The sequence below is a fragment of the Lepisma saccharinum genome, chromosome 1, assembly GCF_977018435.1.
Source record: "Lepisma saccharinum chromosome 1, izLepSacc3.1, whole genome shotgun sequence".
Classification (NCBI taxonomy): Eukaryota; Metazoa; Arthropoda; class Insecta; order Zygentoma; family Lepismatidae; genus Lepisma; species Lepisma saccharinum.
Genome location: NC_139229.1, coordinates 44,009,760 through 44,022,852, shown reverse-complemented (window position 1 = coordinate 44,022,852; position 13,093 = coordinate 44,009,760). Strand labels below are relative to the sequence as shown.

The window sequence follows — 13,093 nt, the reverse complement described above, 5'->3', positions numbered from 1 at the left end:
ATTTTTAGGGGCGTCTAACCTGACAATAGAGCCACCTCCTATTTAACGACCAAATGGGAATAACCAGGATCGCTAATAACAAGCGCTACCGATGGCCCAGTGCGACTAAAAAGGAGCGCAACCGTAAAGTGCTTCGGGGCGTCTAATTTGACAACAGCGCCACCGGAGACAAGCAACCAAAACACTGACGATGTTCTCCTCGTCAGAAAAATAAAAAGAGATACATTTCTAAATTTGTTCGCTTACCTAATAACTTTCCTAAACGTTTCATATGCGGCCATATTCTTAATTATTTTAATTTACTATATACAACATTCTATTTATTTCTTTTATAGTATTAGATGACCTGACATCTAGTCCAGCTATAGGCCAGCCAGATTTTAAAAGACTTTTCATCATAGGAACAGACGCATCAAATATAGGTCTAGGGGCCTATCTCTTCCAGAAAACCGAGGATGGAGAAGATGTAATTCAATATGCGAGTCGTACACTGAAGGCTTTCGAAAGGGCGTATACCATTAGCGAACTGGAATGTTTGGCCATTATATTCGGTATTGAAAGGTTTGCGGTTTACTTGAAAGGAAGAAAATTTAAAATTCATTGTGATCATAAGAGTCTTATATGGTTAAACTCTGCTAGGCAATGGAATCCTCGCTTGACAAGATGGGCATTACTTCTCCAGGAATACAGTTTTGAAATAGTGATGTTAAAGGAAAGAACAATAAAATTGCAGATATCTTAAGTAGATCCCCTTTACATATGACGCAGGAACCAGAGGAAGTGTTGAAGTTATCCATAAATGCCATCATGGATGAAGAACTCGGGAACATATCCAGACAGGAATGGATAGAAAGCATGAAGAAAGACGAAGAATTAAGCGGCATCTTAAATGTCTTGAATGGAGATAGAAATGAAAACGAAAAGAAAATAGAAGAGCGAAGATAGAAGGAAAATATGTAATTAAGGAAGGAATGATTTTTAGAGTAAGCATAGAGAAATCCAATCAAGTGCAACTCTGCGTACCTGGAGCACTAATTAAAAAAGTACTCGCAGAAGTGCATGAGAAGTCTGGACATTTCGGGATTGATAAAACATTGAGACTTGCCCGGAGATTTTTCTTCTGGAAATGTATGAAGAGAGACGTGGTGGATCATGTAAGAAACTGTATGTTATGTATAAAAACTAAACCTTCAAAATTAAAAATGGAAAGAGAAGAGTTACACGTAACTGCAAAAAATCCTCTAGATATGATATCTATTGATCTGATTGGACCTCTCCCAAGATCGCGAGGATTTACATATATTCTCACATGCGTCGACGTGTGCAGTAAGTTTGTAATATGCTATAACCTCAAGAAGGCTACAGCAAAGGAGATAGTAAAATATTTAGAAGAAGGATTTGTCAAACACTATGGAGTTCCATTAAAAATTCTAACGGATAATGGTACACAATTTGTATCGGAATACTTTAAATATTACTTGAAGTTTAAAGGAATTAAGATGATAAACGTTACTAGGTATCATCCAAGTTCGAACCCGATAGAGAGATATAACGGGGAAATAGTAAGAATTCTAAGAATGTTATGTCATGACAATCATACGAAGTGGTCTACAGCAGTTAACAGAGCCATAAGATGGATAAATAACTCTATATCTGAGGAAACAAAGAAGATTGCGGCTGAATTGTTTCTGGGATATATGGAAGAACCCGGAATCTTCAAGGAATTTGATTGGTCGAGGGAAGTAATATCCAAAGAAGAGACTAAGGAAATATTACTAGACATATACATTAAGATAATGAAGAAAATGAACAAGAAAGCAGAGAATGGTACGAAAATAAAATTAAAAAAGGGAGACTTAGTATTTTGCAAAACACACCCAATGAGCAAAGCATCAGAGAAAGCAATCAAGAAATTGTTCTTCCTATATGAAGGTCCGTACGAAGTCATGAATTAGTTTCGGAACACAGCGGTAGTAAAGCATGCAGAAACAAAGATAGAGAGAAGGGAGAACCTGGAGAATATCCGGAGGTACAACTGCACGGAGGAAGTAAAAAAGAGCTTAGTTAATGAATAATAGAAACAGTAAGAGAAGTCACATAGAACGAGGGAAAAATTTATAAATTTACAAATGAACTTTCCAATATATATAAATTTTTCATCCTCAAGGAGGGGGATATTGTGTCACGTGCCAGTTTCGATGGCACAATGAAAGTTACAAGGAGGAATGGTTTCTCGGAATCGACGAGAGATGGCAGCACGCTATGTAAAGAGGAGCAAAGGAAATTATAAAAAACTTTGAGGGGAGAAGAGGGTTATATGCATTATAGTAAATTAAGAAATATATATAAAAGAAGAGTTCAAATACTATAAAAGAAATAAATAGAATGTTGTATATAGTAAATTAAAATAATTAAGAATATGGCCGCATATGAAACGTTTAGGAAAGTTATTAGGTAAGCGAACAAATTTAGAAATGTATCTCTTTTTATTTTTCTGACGAGGAGAACATCGTCAGTGTTTTGGTTGCTTGTCCCCGGTGGCGCTGTTGTCAAATTAGACGCCCCGAAGCACTTTACGGTTGCGCTCCTTTTTAGTCGCACTGGGCCATCGGTAGCGCTTGTTATTAGCGATCCTGGTTATTCCCATTTGGTCGTTAAATAGGAGGTGGCTCTATTGTCAGGTTAGACGCCCCTAAAAATCCTGTATAGCTTTGGTTCAATTCTCTACAAGGAATGCAGCATAATGATTTGTCTATATTATTGAGAAGAGATATGGTAAAGAGAAATATTTGCGATAAATGAGAGAAATAAGACTTTTTCCAGTGGCAAAGAAGAATAGAAGAAATAAGAATTTGCTGTGGAAAGAATAAATAGAAGAATTTATCGAGAATATAAAAATATCTCGTCGGAATATAGAAGATAATAAGAATTGCTGCTGAAAGAAGAAATAAGAATTGATATAAATAGAGGAAATAAGAAACAGCGATGAATAAAAGGGGATGACTATTTTTTGTAAATTGAAGAAAGAGATTGTCATAAAAGGTAGAATAAAGAAAAAGAAGATTATCCTTTTACCAAAGAAAAGAAGTGGAAATTGAAGAAAGAAGAAGCCATTCATATATTTTGTCATAGAAGAAATTGATAATAAAAGAAGAAGAAGAAGCCTTTTCCATATTAAAAGAAGAAGAAGCCTTACGATAATCAAAGAAGAAGAAACCTTGTTGATAGTAAAAGAAGAAGAAGCCCTTTAAAAGAAGAAGAAGCCCTTTAAAAGAAGAAGAAGCCTTTTTGATAATAAAAGAAGAAGAAGCCTTTTCGATTATACATATATATATATATATATATATATATATATATATATATATATATATATATATATATTCTCTGTATTTTGTACAGTTCTCAGAATATAGATCCGCATTTAACTATATCCTCTTGGCTATAAAACGCTTTCTTATTTGGAATTCTCAAACAAAGAACCTATCCCCCTGAGATTAAGATATCTGTAGCCGTTGTAAATAACATTTAAGTACGTACCCACAAGGGGCGTAGCAGAACTTTATCGTTATTGGCTAAAATTTCATATCGGCCCATCCTTATTAAAAATGTTTCACTCTGATTTCAGTCTTTGAACAGTGCGTTTTTCTGTCCCTTGTGCCCTTGACGCCGGCCAGCTTGGCGGCCTGCAAGACTGCAATTCCCGGGGTTTCCATAGCGAAGATATCACACGCGTATTGACGGGAGTTGCCGTCTGGCCGGCCATCAAGCGGGTCGCTGCCAGGCGAACAAGGGACAGAAAAATGCACTGTACTTCCTAACTTTCAATAATTGCAAGAATACTTCTTGCTTCAACCACGTCATCAGAGTAATCCCTGGCTACACATTTTATAGTTCAGGAAAAGCCAAGCGACTCTATGCAAAAACTTGCCACTTGGCTCATATGCAGCAACAGATTTATCTTAAAACACATCTTGAACATCGCAACGCAACTTACACAAAATACATGAAAGTAATGGTGCATACAAAAAATATAATTAAGCAAAAAAATGAATTTACTCGTCGTTAATAAAAAAAAAAGGTAAAGTGTTCCCCTGTGCATAGCACCACGCCATGAAGGCGTATAGGGGGTGTGGGGGTAACGCCCCACACTTTCTTGATCCGGTCGTGAGTGGGGGTGATGTGATCAGCATCACGCCCCTGACCGCCTTTACCCCCCAGGGTTTCCCCCAGGTACCCATGTTATTCGACGCTGGGTAGGCGCCGGGGCCGCTTCCACCGTTAGAAAAGTTCCCGGATTTGAACCGGCCGGGGATCGAACCCGGGACCTTGAGCATGGTAGTCAGACGCGTTACCGACTGAGCCACCGCGGCCACTACTCGTCGTTAATGGTGGAAAGAATTGAAAAAAGAGCAGTTTCGGATCTATTGTATTTCTTTCATAGTAGGTATTTCTTCTTTTAATTTTTTTTAATCTTGCGGTTCGCATATCGATTTCGGAAAATCGTCCTTGCTTTACAAAACACAAAGTACTTCCTGTTGTTTTGTGTTTACTAAATGACAAGACTTATCAAGATTTTTCACAGTGTATTATGTTCAACATAATTGGGAAATGTATCCTGTGCTGAACAAATAAATAATAATACTAGTACTTACTCGGATAGAATCTCCTTACCTAGCACATCTTACCTTCACACTATGGATGGCCAAAAGTAACAGGATTCCGGGAAATTTAAAAATTTCTATTAGGAAACTTATAGCCGGATTTCGGAGGCAATCCGAATTTCGGAGAGAGAGGTTTAACAACTTTTTTTTCATTTCTTGGGTAGAATCTATTATCTTTCTTATTTTACGATCATATTCTCCTAGAAAGAAAAATCCGGATTTTGCCATCCCTACTTCACACGTCATTACGAAAACTGTTATCATCATTATCAATGTAGGAATGCCCGACCCTGTGGCCGAGTGGTTAGCACATCGCGCTGCAACGCCAAGGGTCCCGGGTTCGAATCCCGGTCGGGCTTGGTTGTTTGTGAATGTCCATTCATCAATTTCATCATTTCATCACTCATCCCATCTTCGCAAATTAGCCTAGAGGCACAAAACGCGAAGTAAAATAGACTTAATCAATCAATCAATCAATCAATGTAGGAATGGCGCCTCTCTTCAGTCTCTTCTTCGGTGTAATTCCTAATAATTCGGATTTTAAATCACGTTCGTAATATTATAGTAAGAAATGTTAGCAACCTGAAATTTTGTATTTTCTATTGCACTTGCTCTCCCACTTGTTTTGGAACTTCTTATCGGAAATGTATGGTAAACAAACTCAGAATATTTCGTTGTCTTGGGATAGTGTGGACATGCGCTTACAGCACCGTCAGATATTATTATCAATCAGATACTAGAATGTGAATCCCACAACATAACGCATAACTTTGGCGTTTACCCTGCAGAAATATTGACACCCCCCCCCCCTCCCCGGTTGAAAGATTGACCCTGACGTTTGGCAAGGCTTGCGATGACTACGCAAAAATGTCACGCTTCAACGCTTCAATTCGCCTTAAATCTTACAACTCGAAAAAATAGTTAAATATACCAAATTCCGGGGGATTTTACCCCAAGCAAAATACCGTCATTGGAGGGCGGCACAATTATGTAATATTTTAAGTATCACAAAACTGTTTATTAGCAGCTGAACTCCAGTGGAATCTTAAGTGGTAAAAATTCCATTAAGATACTTACATTTTCTTCAAAATTTCTACTTAATTTTACTTTTATTTTTTATTTATGTAACCGTAATTTTAATATTTAAAAACGTAAGACGTTTCAATTAAATCTCCACCTGTGTTGGTATACATATTATCCCATATATTAATTGTTGAGCATGTGTGAGGGTATTTGATCACAGGCCCACATGATGCCATAGCGAAGATGGTGTGCGTCGCGGATATTCTCGAAATACACAAGCTGTTTAAAGTAACCTCATAGTAACGCCATGCCATGCTCGTGCGGCTGAATGCAGAGTGGATCTCGCGCCTCGAAGAATGTTCGCCAGAGGAGAACCACATTGAGCACATCCTGTAAGACATACGGTGGGTATCGAAGTATGCGGCTGCCATTTTTCAGTGTCAATAACTTTTGTACCGTTGCAGCTATCACAAAACTAATTATAGTACTTAAAAAGGGGGACACGAAGGTGCGAACCTCCGCCACCACTCTCCACTCTCACTTCTTATAACCTCTCACTCAGCTATCATTTGTCGTTGGTGCTTCTGCTGAGTGCGGTATTCTTCGTGTCCCTGGGGTGAAGGATATACTTTGGAGTGGTTAACTAGGTTCTGGGAATCTCCGCTTCTACACGAGTTTAAATAATACCCTCTTTTAATTACAGTATTGCATTTCTTGGAAAATTCTAATGTGCTTTGATACCCAACATATCCCATTGCTATTTGAAAAATTGACCTCGATCCAATATGACAGCCATGTCCCTCACATATGCACCTCTTACGCTTACCACTTGAACTTGGATCTGCCATTGCCGCATCCATTTCACAGAAAAAAAGATGTCCTAGGACTTATGAATCACCCTGTATATTTACAACCATCGAGGATGTCTATCCAGAGTGCTTCCTCCCTTACCCCCACCCCCAACTTTGAATACTGTACTGGGAGATCTGTGATTATATGGAAAGCAATATATATATTTCAGCCAGAATGCAAATTAATTTTGAACACTTAGATGGAGGAAATAACAACTTACAATTTCCTGCAGAGTGTCCCAACACTTCCTGTAGTCTTCATCCTTGATGTATTTGTCACGAGAAATGTTCATGCTGCTCTTCAATTCTTCTTCAACATAGTCTGTCGACAACAATGATAGCGATACAGTCAGTTGAATTAGTGCCATTATCAGCAGAACCAAAGAATACTGCAGAAGGGAAGCAAAGATGTGAAAGTTCACATAATAAGTAATTGTAACTGACATTTCACGCACAATATGCCTCTTGATTGACTGAGTGTTCATCCATGGATGGACAGTTGTACTTGCTTAAGGCTCATTCCATATCAAATCATCCAGAATTTTGTGAAAATGTCACCCATCATCCCCGATTTAGATTAAATTCGGTATGCTTATAGAATTCTCATGCTGATTACAAAAATGACATTTCTTTTATAGATTGGTCAAGGGGTTCAGAAGTTATGTGCTTTTCAAAATCTTCGTATACGCCCCATGCGGCTCCATTTTAAATGACACGCTTTAGGTTATAAATGATTGTATCTTTCCTCAGGCTTGACGTAGAACCTTCAAGTTTGTTTCGTTTTGTTCAGAACAGAGTAAGCTTAAATAAGGTTTCAGATGAGTGTATCAATAACTATGTATTTTCATGTATAGTTTTGTGGATTTTTAAAAGAAAAACAAATGACTAACTTCAACAGCAAATTTCATGCAATGCTCCCCCTTCAATTTCCCCCGATTTCTTTATAGTAGCTTAGAGTGTGTACTAATGCCTAATGAAAAAATCAGGATATGTGGTTCAGAGGCAGGGTGATAAAGAAAATTATTTGCATCAAATAACATTAAAAATTAATCTTATTAAAAAGTCTTATGTATTTAGCACAAAGCGTAAAGTACAGGGTGATCGAAAAGTCCTCGAACCCAAACTTCAATTTTTTTTTTTTGCCGGTCGTTATTATGATAATGTCAAAATTTCTGTGGAAGCTGGTTTGCGAGGGTCTTGGCTGTACACGATGCAAGAGATGGCGCTGGGGAGTGGCGCTAGCAGTCGTGGCGAGGAAATGAACTACGAGCAGTGCTGGTAACAAAATAATCACGCCAGTTGCAAGGATGAGTTTGTCGGTGGAGGAGGATTTTTTTCGAAAACCGAGTGCACTCTATTGTGTACCAGGACATTATACAGCAGTTTATCGCGCTTTTGGACGTCGATGAACGAGATGTGTGGTTACAACAAGAAGGGGCAACATGCCATACGTCCAATGCCACCATGGCATTTCTGCGTGAATTTTTTGATGACTGCCTGATTTCATCAGGGCTTTGGCCGGCAAGATCACCTGATTTAAACTCACCCGATTTTTTCTTGTGGGGTCACAGTTTAGGTTAACTGTTGGTTTGGTTTACCTGATTATTTTGTTACCAGCACTGATCGTAGTTCATTTCCTCGCCACGACTGCTAGCGCCACTCCCCAGCGCCATCTCTTGTGTCGTGTACAGCCAAGACCCTCGCAAACCAGCTTCCACAGAAATTTTGACATTATCATAATAACGACCGGCGAAAAAAAAATTGAAGTTTGGGTTCGGGGACTTTTCGATCACCCTGTACAACATGTTCCAAGGTATACTATTCAAACAATATATTCACTATGTGTGAAGGTAAGCATAGGCGTAACCTGGTGGGGGCGATTAACCAAATATATTGTTTAATTAAAATTTACAAGTTCAATATATTTTGTTCTCCTCCTTGCACTTGAGAAGCAAATAAATAAAAAGTAATAATTGTGATTCTGCAAATGTATTTAGCAAGTAATCCTGGACACTTTCCACATCTCCTTCCACATCTCTTACTCCCTCAGGCCAGAAACTTTCCAGCCGACTCTCGTACAAAAATATAAATCACGTATTGCCTTCTCTGGATGCTAGTTGAGAGGATTTTCTTGGAATGGTCTGGCAAGAATGCTATGCTTCGTTGCATGCTAAATTTAGAACATCCACGCTTTATTGCAATTCATTTCTAATTGTGTGTGAAAACTTCAGTGTTTTTGGTGGAGTGCTACGTTCATTTGGAATGTGGTTGTCTAGCTTGGAGAAAAGTCATTGTCGAGGGAGTGGACCTTGTTGAACGAGGAATGGCGGAGAAAGAAATGGGTGCAAGTACTTTCAAAATACCAGTACCAGTAACTGTAACTCAGTTAATTTTAAAAAGTAACTTACCAAACACTGTATATAACCTGTAAGTTCAAAATAGTGTGTCCTTAATCTTCCTGGTACTGTTGCAGCAATTTGCAATCGCTGAAATATTTTACTGTGGGTATTCTTATTTTTCTGTAGGAGATTAATAAGAAACTTCCTATCTTGAATACTATATCTACAAAATTGGTATATCATTGCAGCACTTGATATTTAATTGATACTGTAGAATTCTGTACAAGTCCTTTAACTGTTCCACCCACCCTATCACAAGGAGATTTTCTGTGGTATGTGGCAAAAAAAAGCTCCATTTGGAAAAACTTAAACCAGCACAAATGTGTATTAATTCTTACTTCATATTACATATCTACATGAAAAGTAGCCAAAAAAACAACATCCACATTAAAATAAAATGCACAAAGAAAATGTTCGTCCAGATAAATTTCCTAAACTTGGGAATGTTAATTATGATTATACATTTCTAAAAAATGAAGACAGTTGAAACTAACTTACATAATTATTACTTGTAAATTTTAATTAACCTGTATATTTTGTGGGGGCAAGCGCTTCACTTAGCCCCCACCAAGTTACACCCATGCTTACCTTCACACATGGTGAATTGAAATTTTGAATATTATATACCTTGAAACATATTGTACTTTACACTTTGTGCTAAATACATAAGCTTTTTTAATAAGATTAATTTTTAATGTCACTTGATGCAAATGATTTCTTCATCACCCTGTCTCTGAACCGCACATCCTTATTTTTTCATCAGGCATTAGTACAACATTCTGAGCTACCTATATATAAAAATTCGGGGGAAATTGAAAGCGGGTGGCATTGCATGAAATTTGCTCTTGAAGTTAGTCATTTCTTTTTCTAAAATAATCCATAAAACTATACATGAAAATACATGGTTATTGATACACTCATCTGAAACATTATTTTAATAAAAGCTTACTCTATTCTGAACCAAAGAAAACAAACTTGAAGGTTCTAAGTCAAGCCTGAGGAAAGATACAATCATTCATAACCTAATGCGTGTCATTGAAAATGGATCCGCATGGAGATTTTTAAAAGCACATAACTTCTGAACCCCTTAACCAATCTATAAAAAAATATCATTTTTGTAATCAGCATGAGAAGTTCTATATGCATACGAATTTAATCAAAATCGGGCATAGTGGATGACATGGAATGACCCTTAACCATAGTCATAGGCGTAGATACAAGGTGTGCCGGGTGTGGCTAGGCACACCATAATGGGCTGCTTTATCAAAGAGAATTAAATACAGATATATATAAATAAGAGAGAAAATAAGCGGCAAAATGTCATTACTTGGTACAAACGTGTGCATTATCGCTGATGAAACGAGTGTCTATAGTTTTTCGATTTTTTGATGTCATTGGAGAAAGACGATATTTACTGCATTCTACTCTGTACTGCAGCGCTTTTCTTCTATACCTGTCACAAGCTGCACGTGTGAGAGAGCTTTCTCCAAGCTTAAACAAGTTAAAACTAAATTAAGAGCAACTCAGAAGCAGGATAGATTGAAAGCCCTGCTCTTGCTATTTGTGGAACAGGGAAAAGATTAGTCTATTGATAAATGAAGTTATTGATGAGTTTAAGAACATTGTACCTTTTGACAGACGCCTCTTGTTATAGATGACGTGTATTTTGATGTATTTGTTTGTAACATTTATGAACATTTTGCGTGTGTTTAATTTCTATGCAATTTGATTTTTTCTACTACATATATTCAGAAATTTTCAACACTGTCATTTAGTGAATTTATATTCCTTTACACAGTGGCGTACGCAAGGGGGGGGTTACCGGGTTTAAACCCCCCCCTTGAGCTTTTGAAATAATATGGAAAATGCTGTAGAAAAAAATTAAAAATGGCTAATTTATCACAGTCAAAGATCTGCGACAGTAATAATAATAATAATAATAATAATTTGAATTATTATTCCCATGCAGCATGAAGAAAAACACAACTTTACAAACACAATCTAAGCGGCCGTAAAGTTCAATTTTGCAATTTTTCTTGCAAAAAGTCGCGCAGCGACTCGCGAGAATTATGAAAATTCCTTGCTTCGTCGCAGTGTGCCGACCTTATTGCAAACGTTCTTCCCGGTACTGATTTCACATTACCTTGTGAACTCTCAAGTGATGCTGAGTGTACATCCACATCATTAAATAATGTTGAAGAAGTGCTTTGCGAATCACCTAGAAGTGATAAATGTGTTGGAATGTCTATAAACTTACTTTTCAACGAAAACATAGACTCAGTGGAATTTAGCAACATGTATTCTCGTGCTTCATCATCATCCTGGGCGAGTTCCATAGGTAAAGGTAATGTAAATTCCCCCGTGCATATAGCACCGTGCCATGAAGGCACACGTAGTGGTGTGGTGGGCCCCAAAGATTCTCCATCTCGAACTATTTTGCAGGTGATGTGATCAGCACCATGCTCCAGCAGCCTTCATCCCCCAGGGTTGCTCTCAGGTACCCATTGCTATGAGGCTGGGTGCGGAGACAAGGCTGGATAAATTCCAACCAATTCCGGGAATCGAACGCGGATATCCCACGAAGTTGTCCGACTAGACCAGCGCGGCTCCTTGACTGAGTTTCATATATCGATTATTCCAATAAATTTAATATATTTGCTTGTTTTTATGGATTTTCTTCACACTTAAAATGTCTCACTTATCATATACAGATAACCGTTGACTAGACAATTATTTTGTAACAAAGAAACAAAAGAAATGTAATTTTGTTCTATTTCTTTCATAAATAGCAGTTGCATTAGTAGTAATTAAACTAATTAATTAATTATAAGAATTATTAATTAATTTATTATTATTAATTAATTAATTAAAGTATAATAAAAGAATGGTAATGTGAATTTGTAGCAAGTTTTCGAAATAACACCCCCCTTGATGAAATCCTGCGTACGCTACTGCCTTTACAAACATCAGTGCAGTTATAGCGCAAAGTGATTGTGTTGCAAAATATGCTATTAAAAAGGTACAAGACCTCATTTTTTTTCTTTGTGCACACCCAAATATAAGTTCTAGCTACGCCTATGACCATAGTTCACTGTCACTGGAGGAAGTGTTGGAAAAATTAAGATTATTAAAATTAATAATTCTAATAATAAATCTAAGATTTTAGTTTAGTTCATCGTCTGAGGAAGACCCTGATACAGGGTTGAAACGTTACTTGTTAAGTGTTTTTATTTCTTAATAAACCCTACTTGGTCAGCAACTTAGTGTTTTTAATATGGAAACAAGGCATAATTATACATATTACTATATATAATTGTGAATGAGACAAGGCAGAAAGCATGTCTATGTGATAAGATGTTTTTGGTGCTTGATCTCTCTCCCAGGTGCAGACTTCTGGCTAACAAGGAGTATTCTGTAAAATGCCTTTTTTTTCATGTTTAAATTGTTTGAGCAAAAATCCCATGTAATCGGCAATTGTATGTTCAAATATTTTAGCTATTGCATTAGAATGGTTATTGGTCTATAATTTTCAATATCACTTAAATTTCCATTCTTGTTTTTAATGACTGGAACTATATAAACATCTTTCCAAATTTCAGGAAAATAACCACTTTAAAGAGATTTATTATAAAAGATTAACAGTAATGGTACAAAAACTTCCTGATTACCCTTCAAAATAAAATTAGCCACTCTATCACGAACAATTGCAGATCTACTTTTTAAGTTTACAGATTACCTTTGAAATATCATCATTAGAGATGAATGGTATATCAATATAATTAACGTAATTATTGATCCTAACACTACAGAAATCTATTTGAGTTACTTTTGTAAATGCTTTATGAAAAACTTCTTTAAAAGCATTGGCAATGTCATATTCTTTATGAAGTAACTTATCAAAATAGAGTATATTTGTAATTTTATGTTTACTATTTTTCTTATTAAAATGTGACCAGAAGAAATTTTTATTTGTTTGAATACTCTCTTCTAAAGATAGAAAGCATCGTTTCTTTTGATTCATAAACTGATTTTTACCTCTCTCCTTATAACATTTAAATTCACCTGTTATCATGAAATTTTCTTTTTTTGTTCATCATAACTCTGAGTTTTTTAGTTACCCAAGGTAAACTAGCATTAACTGGCTCATCTTTTAAAGGTA

At 36.6% G+C, this 13,093-nt stretch overlaps 1 protein-coding gene across 2 annotated transcripts in view; it reads right to left on the bottom strand.

Moving 5' to 3' along the window:
• The window catches only part of LOC145991547 (23 kDa integral membrane protein-like), a 105,148-nt gene that overhangs the window by 38,393 nt on the left and 53,662 nt on the right, over window positions 1-13,093 (bottom strand). For both annotated transcript variants that reach the window (XM_083127618.1, XM_083127692.1), the window contains exon 3: window positions 6,757-6,924. In XM_083127618.1, the coding sequence (XP_082983744.1) occupies window positions 6,757-6,924 (168 nt within the window). The remainder of the gene's footprint in view (window positions 1-6,756; window positions 6,925-13,093) is intronic.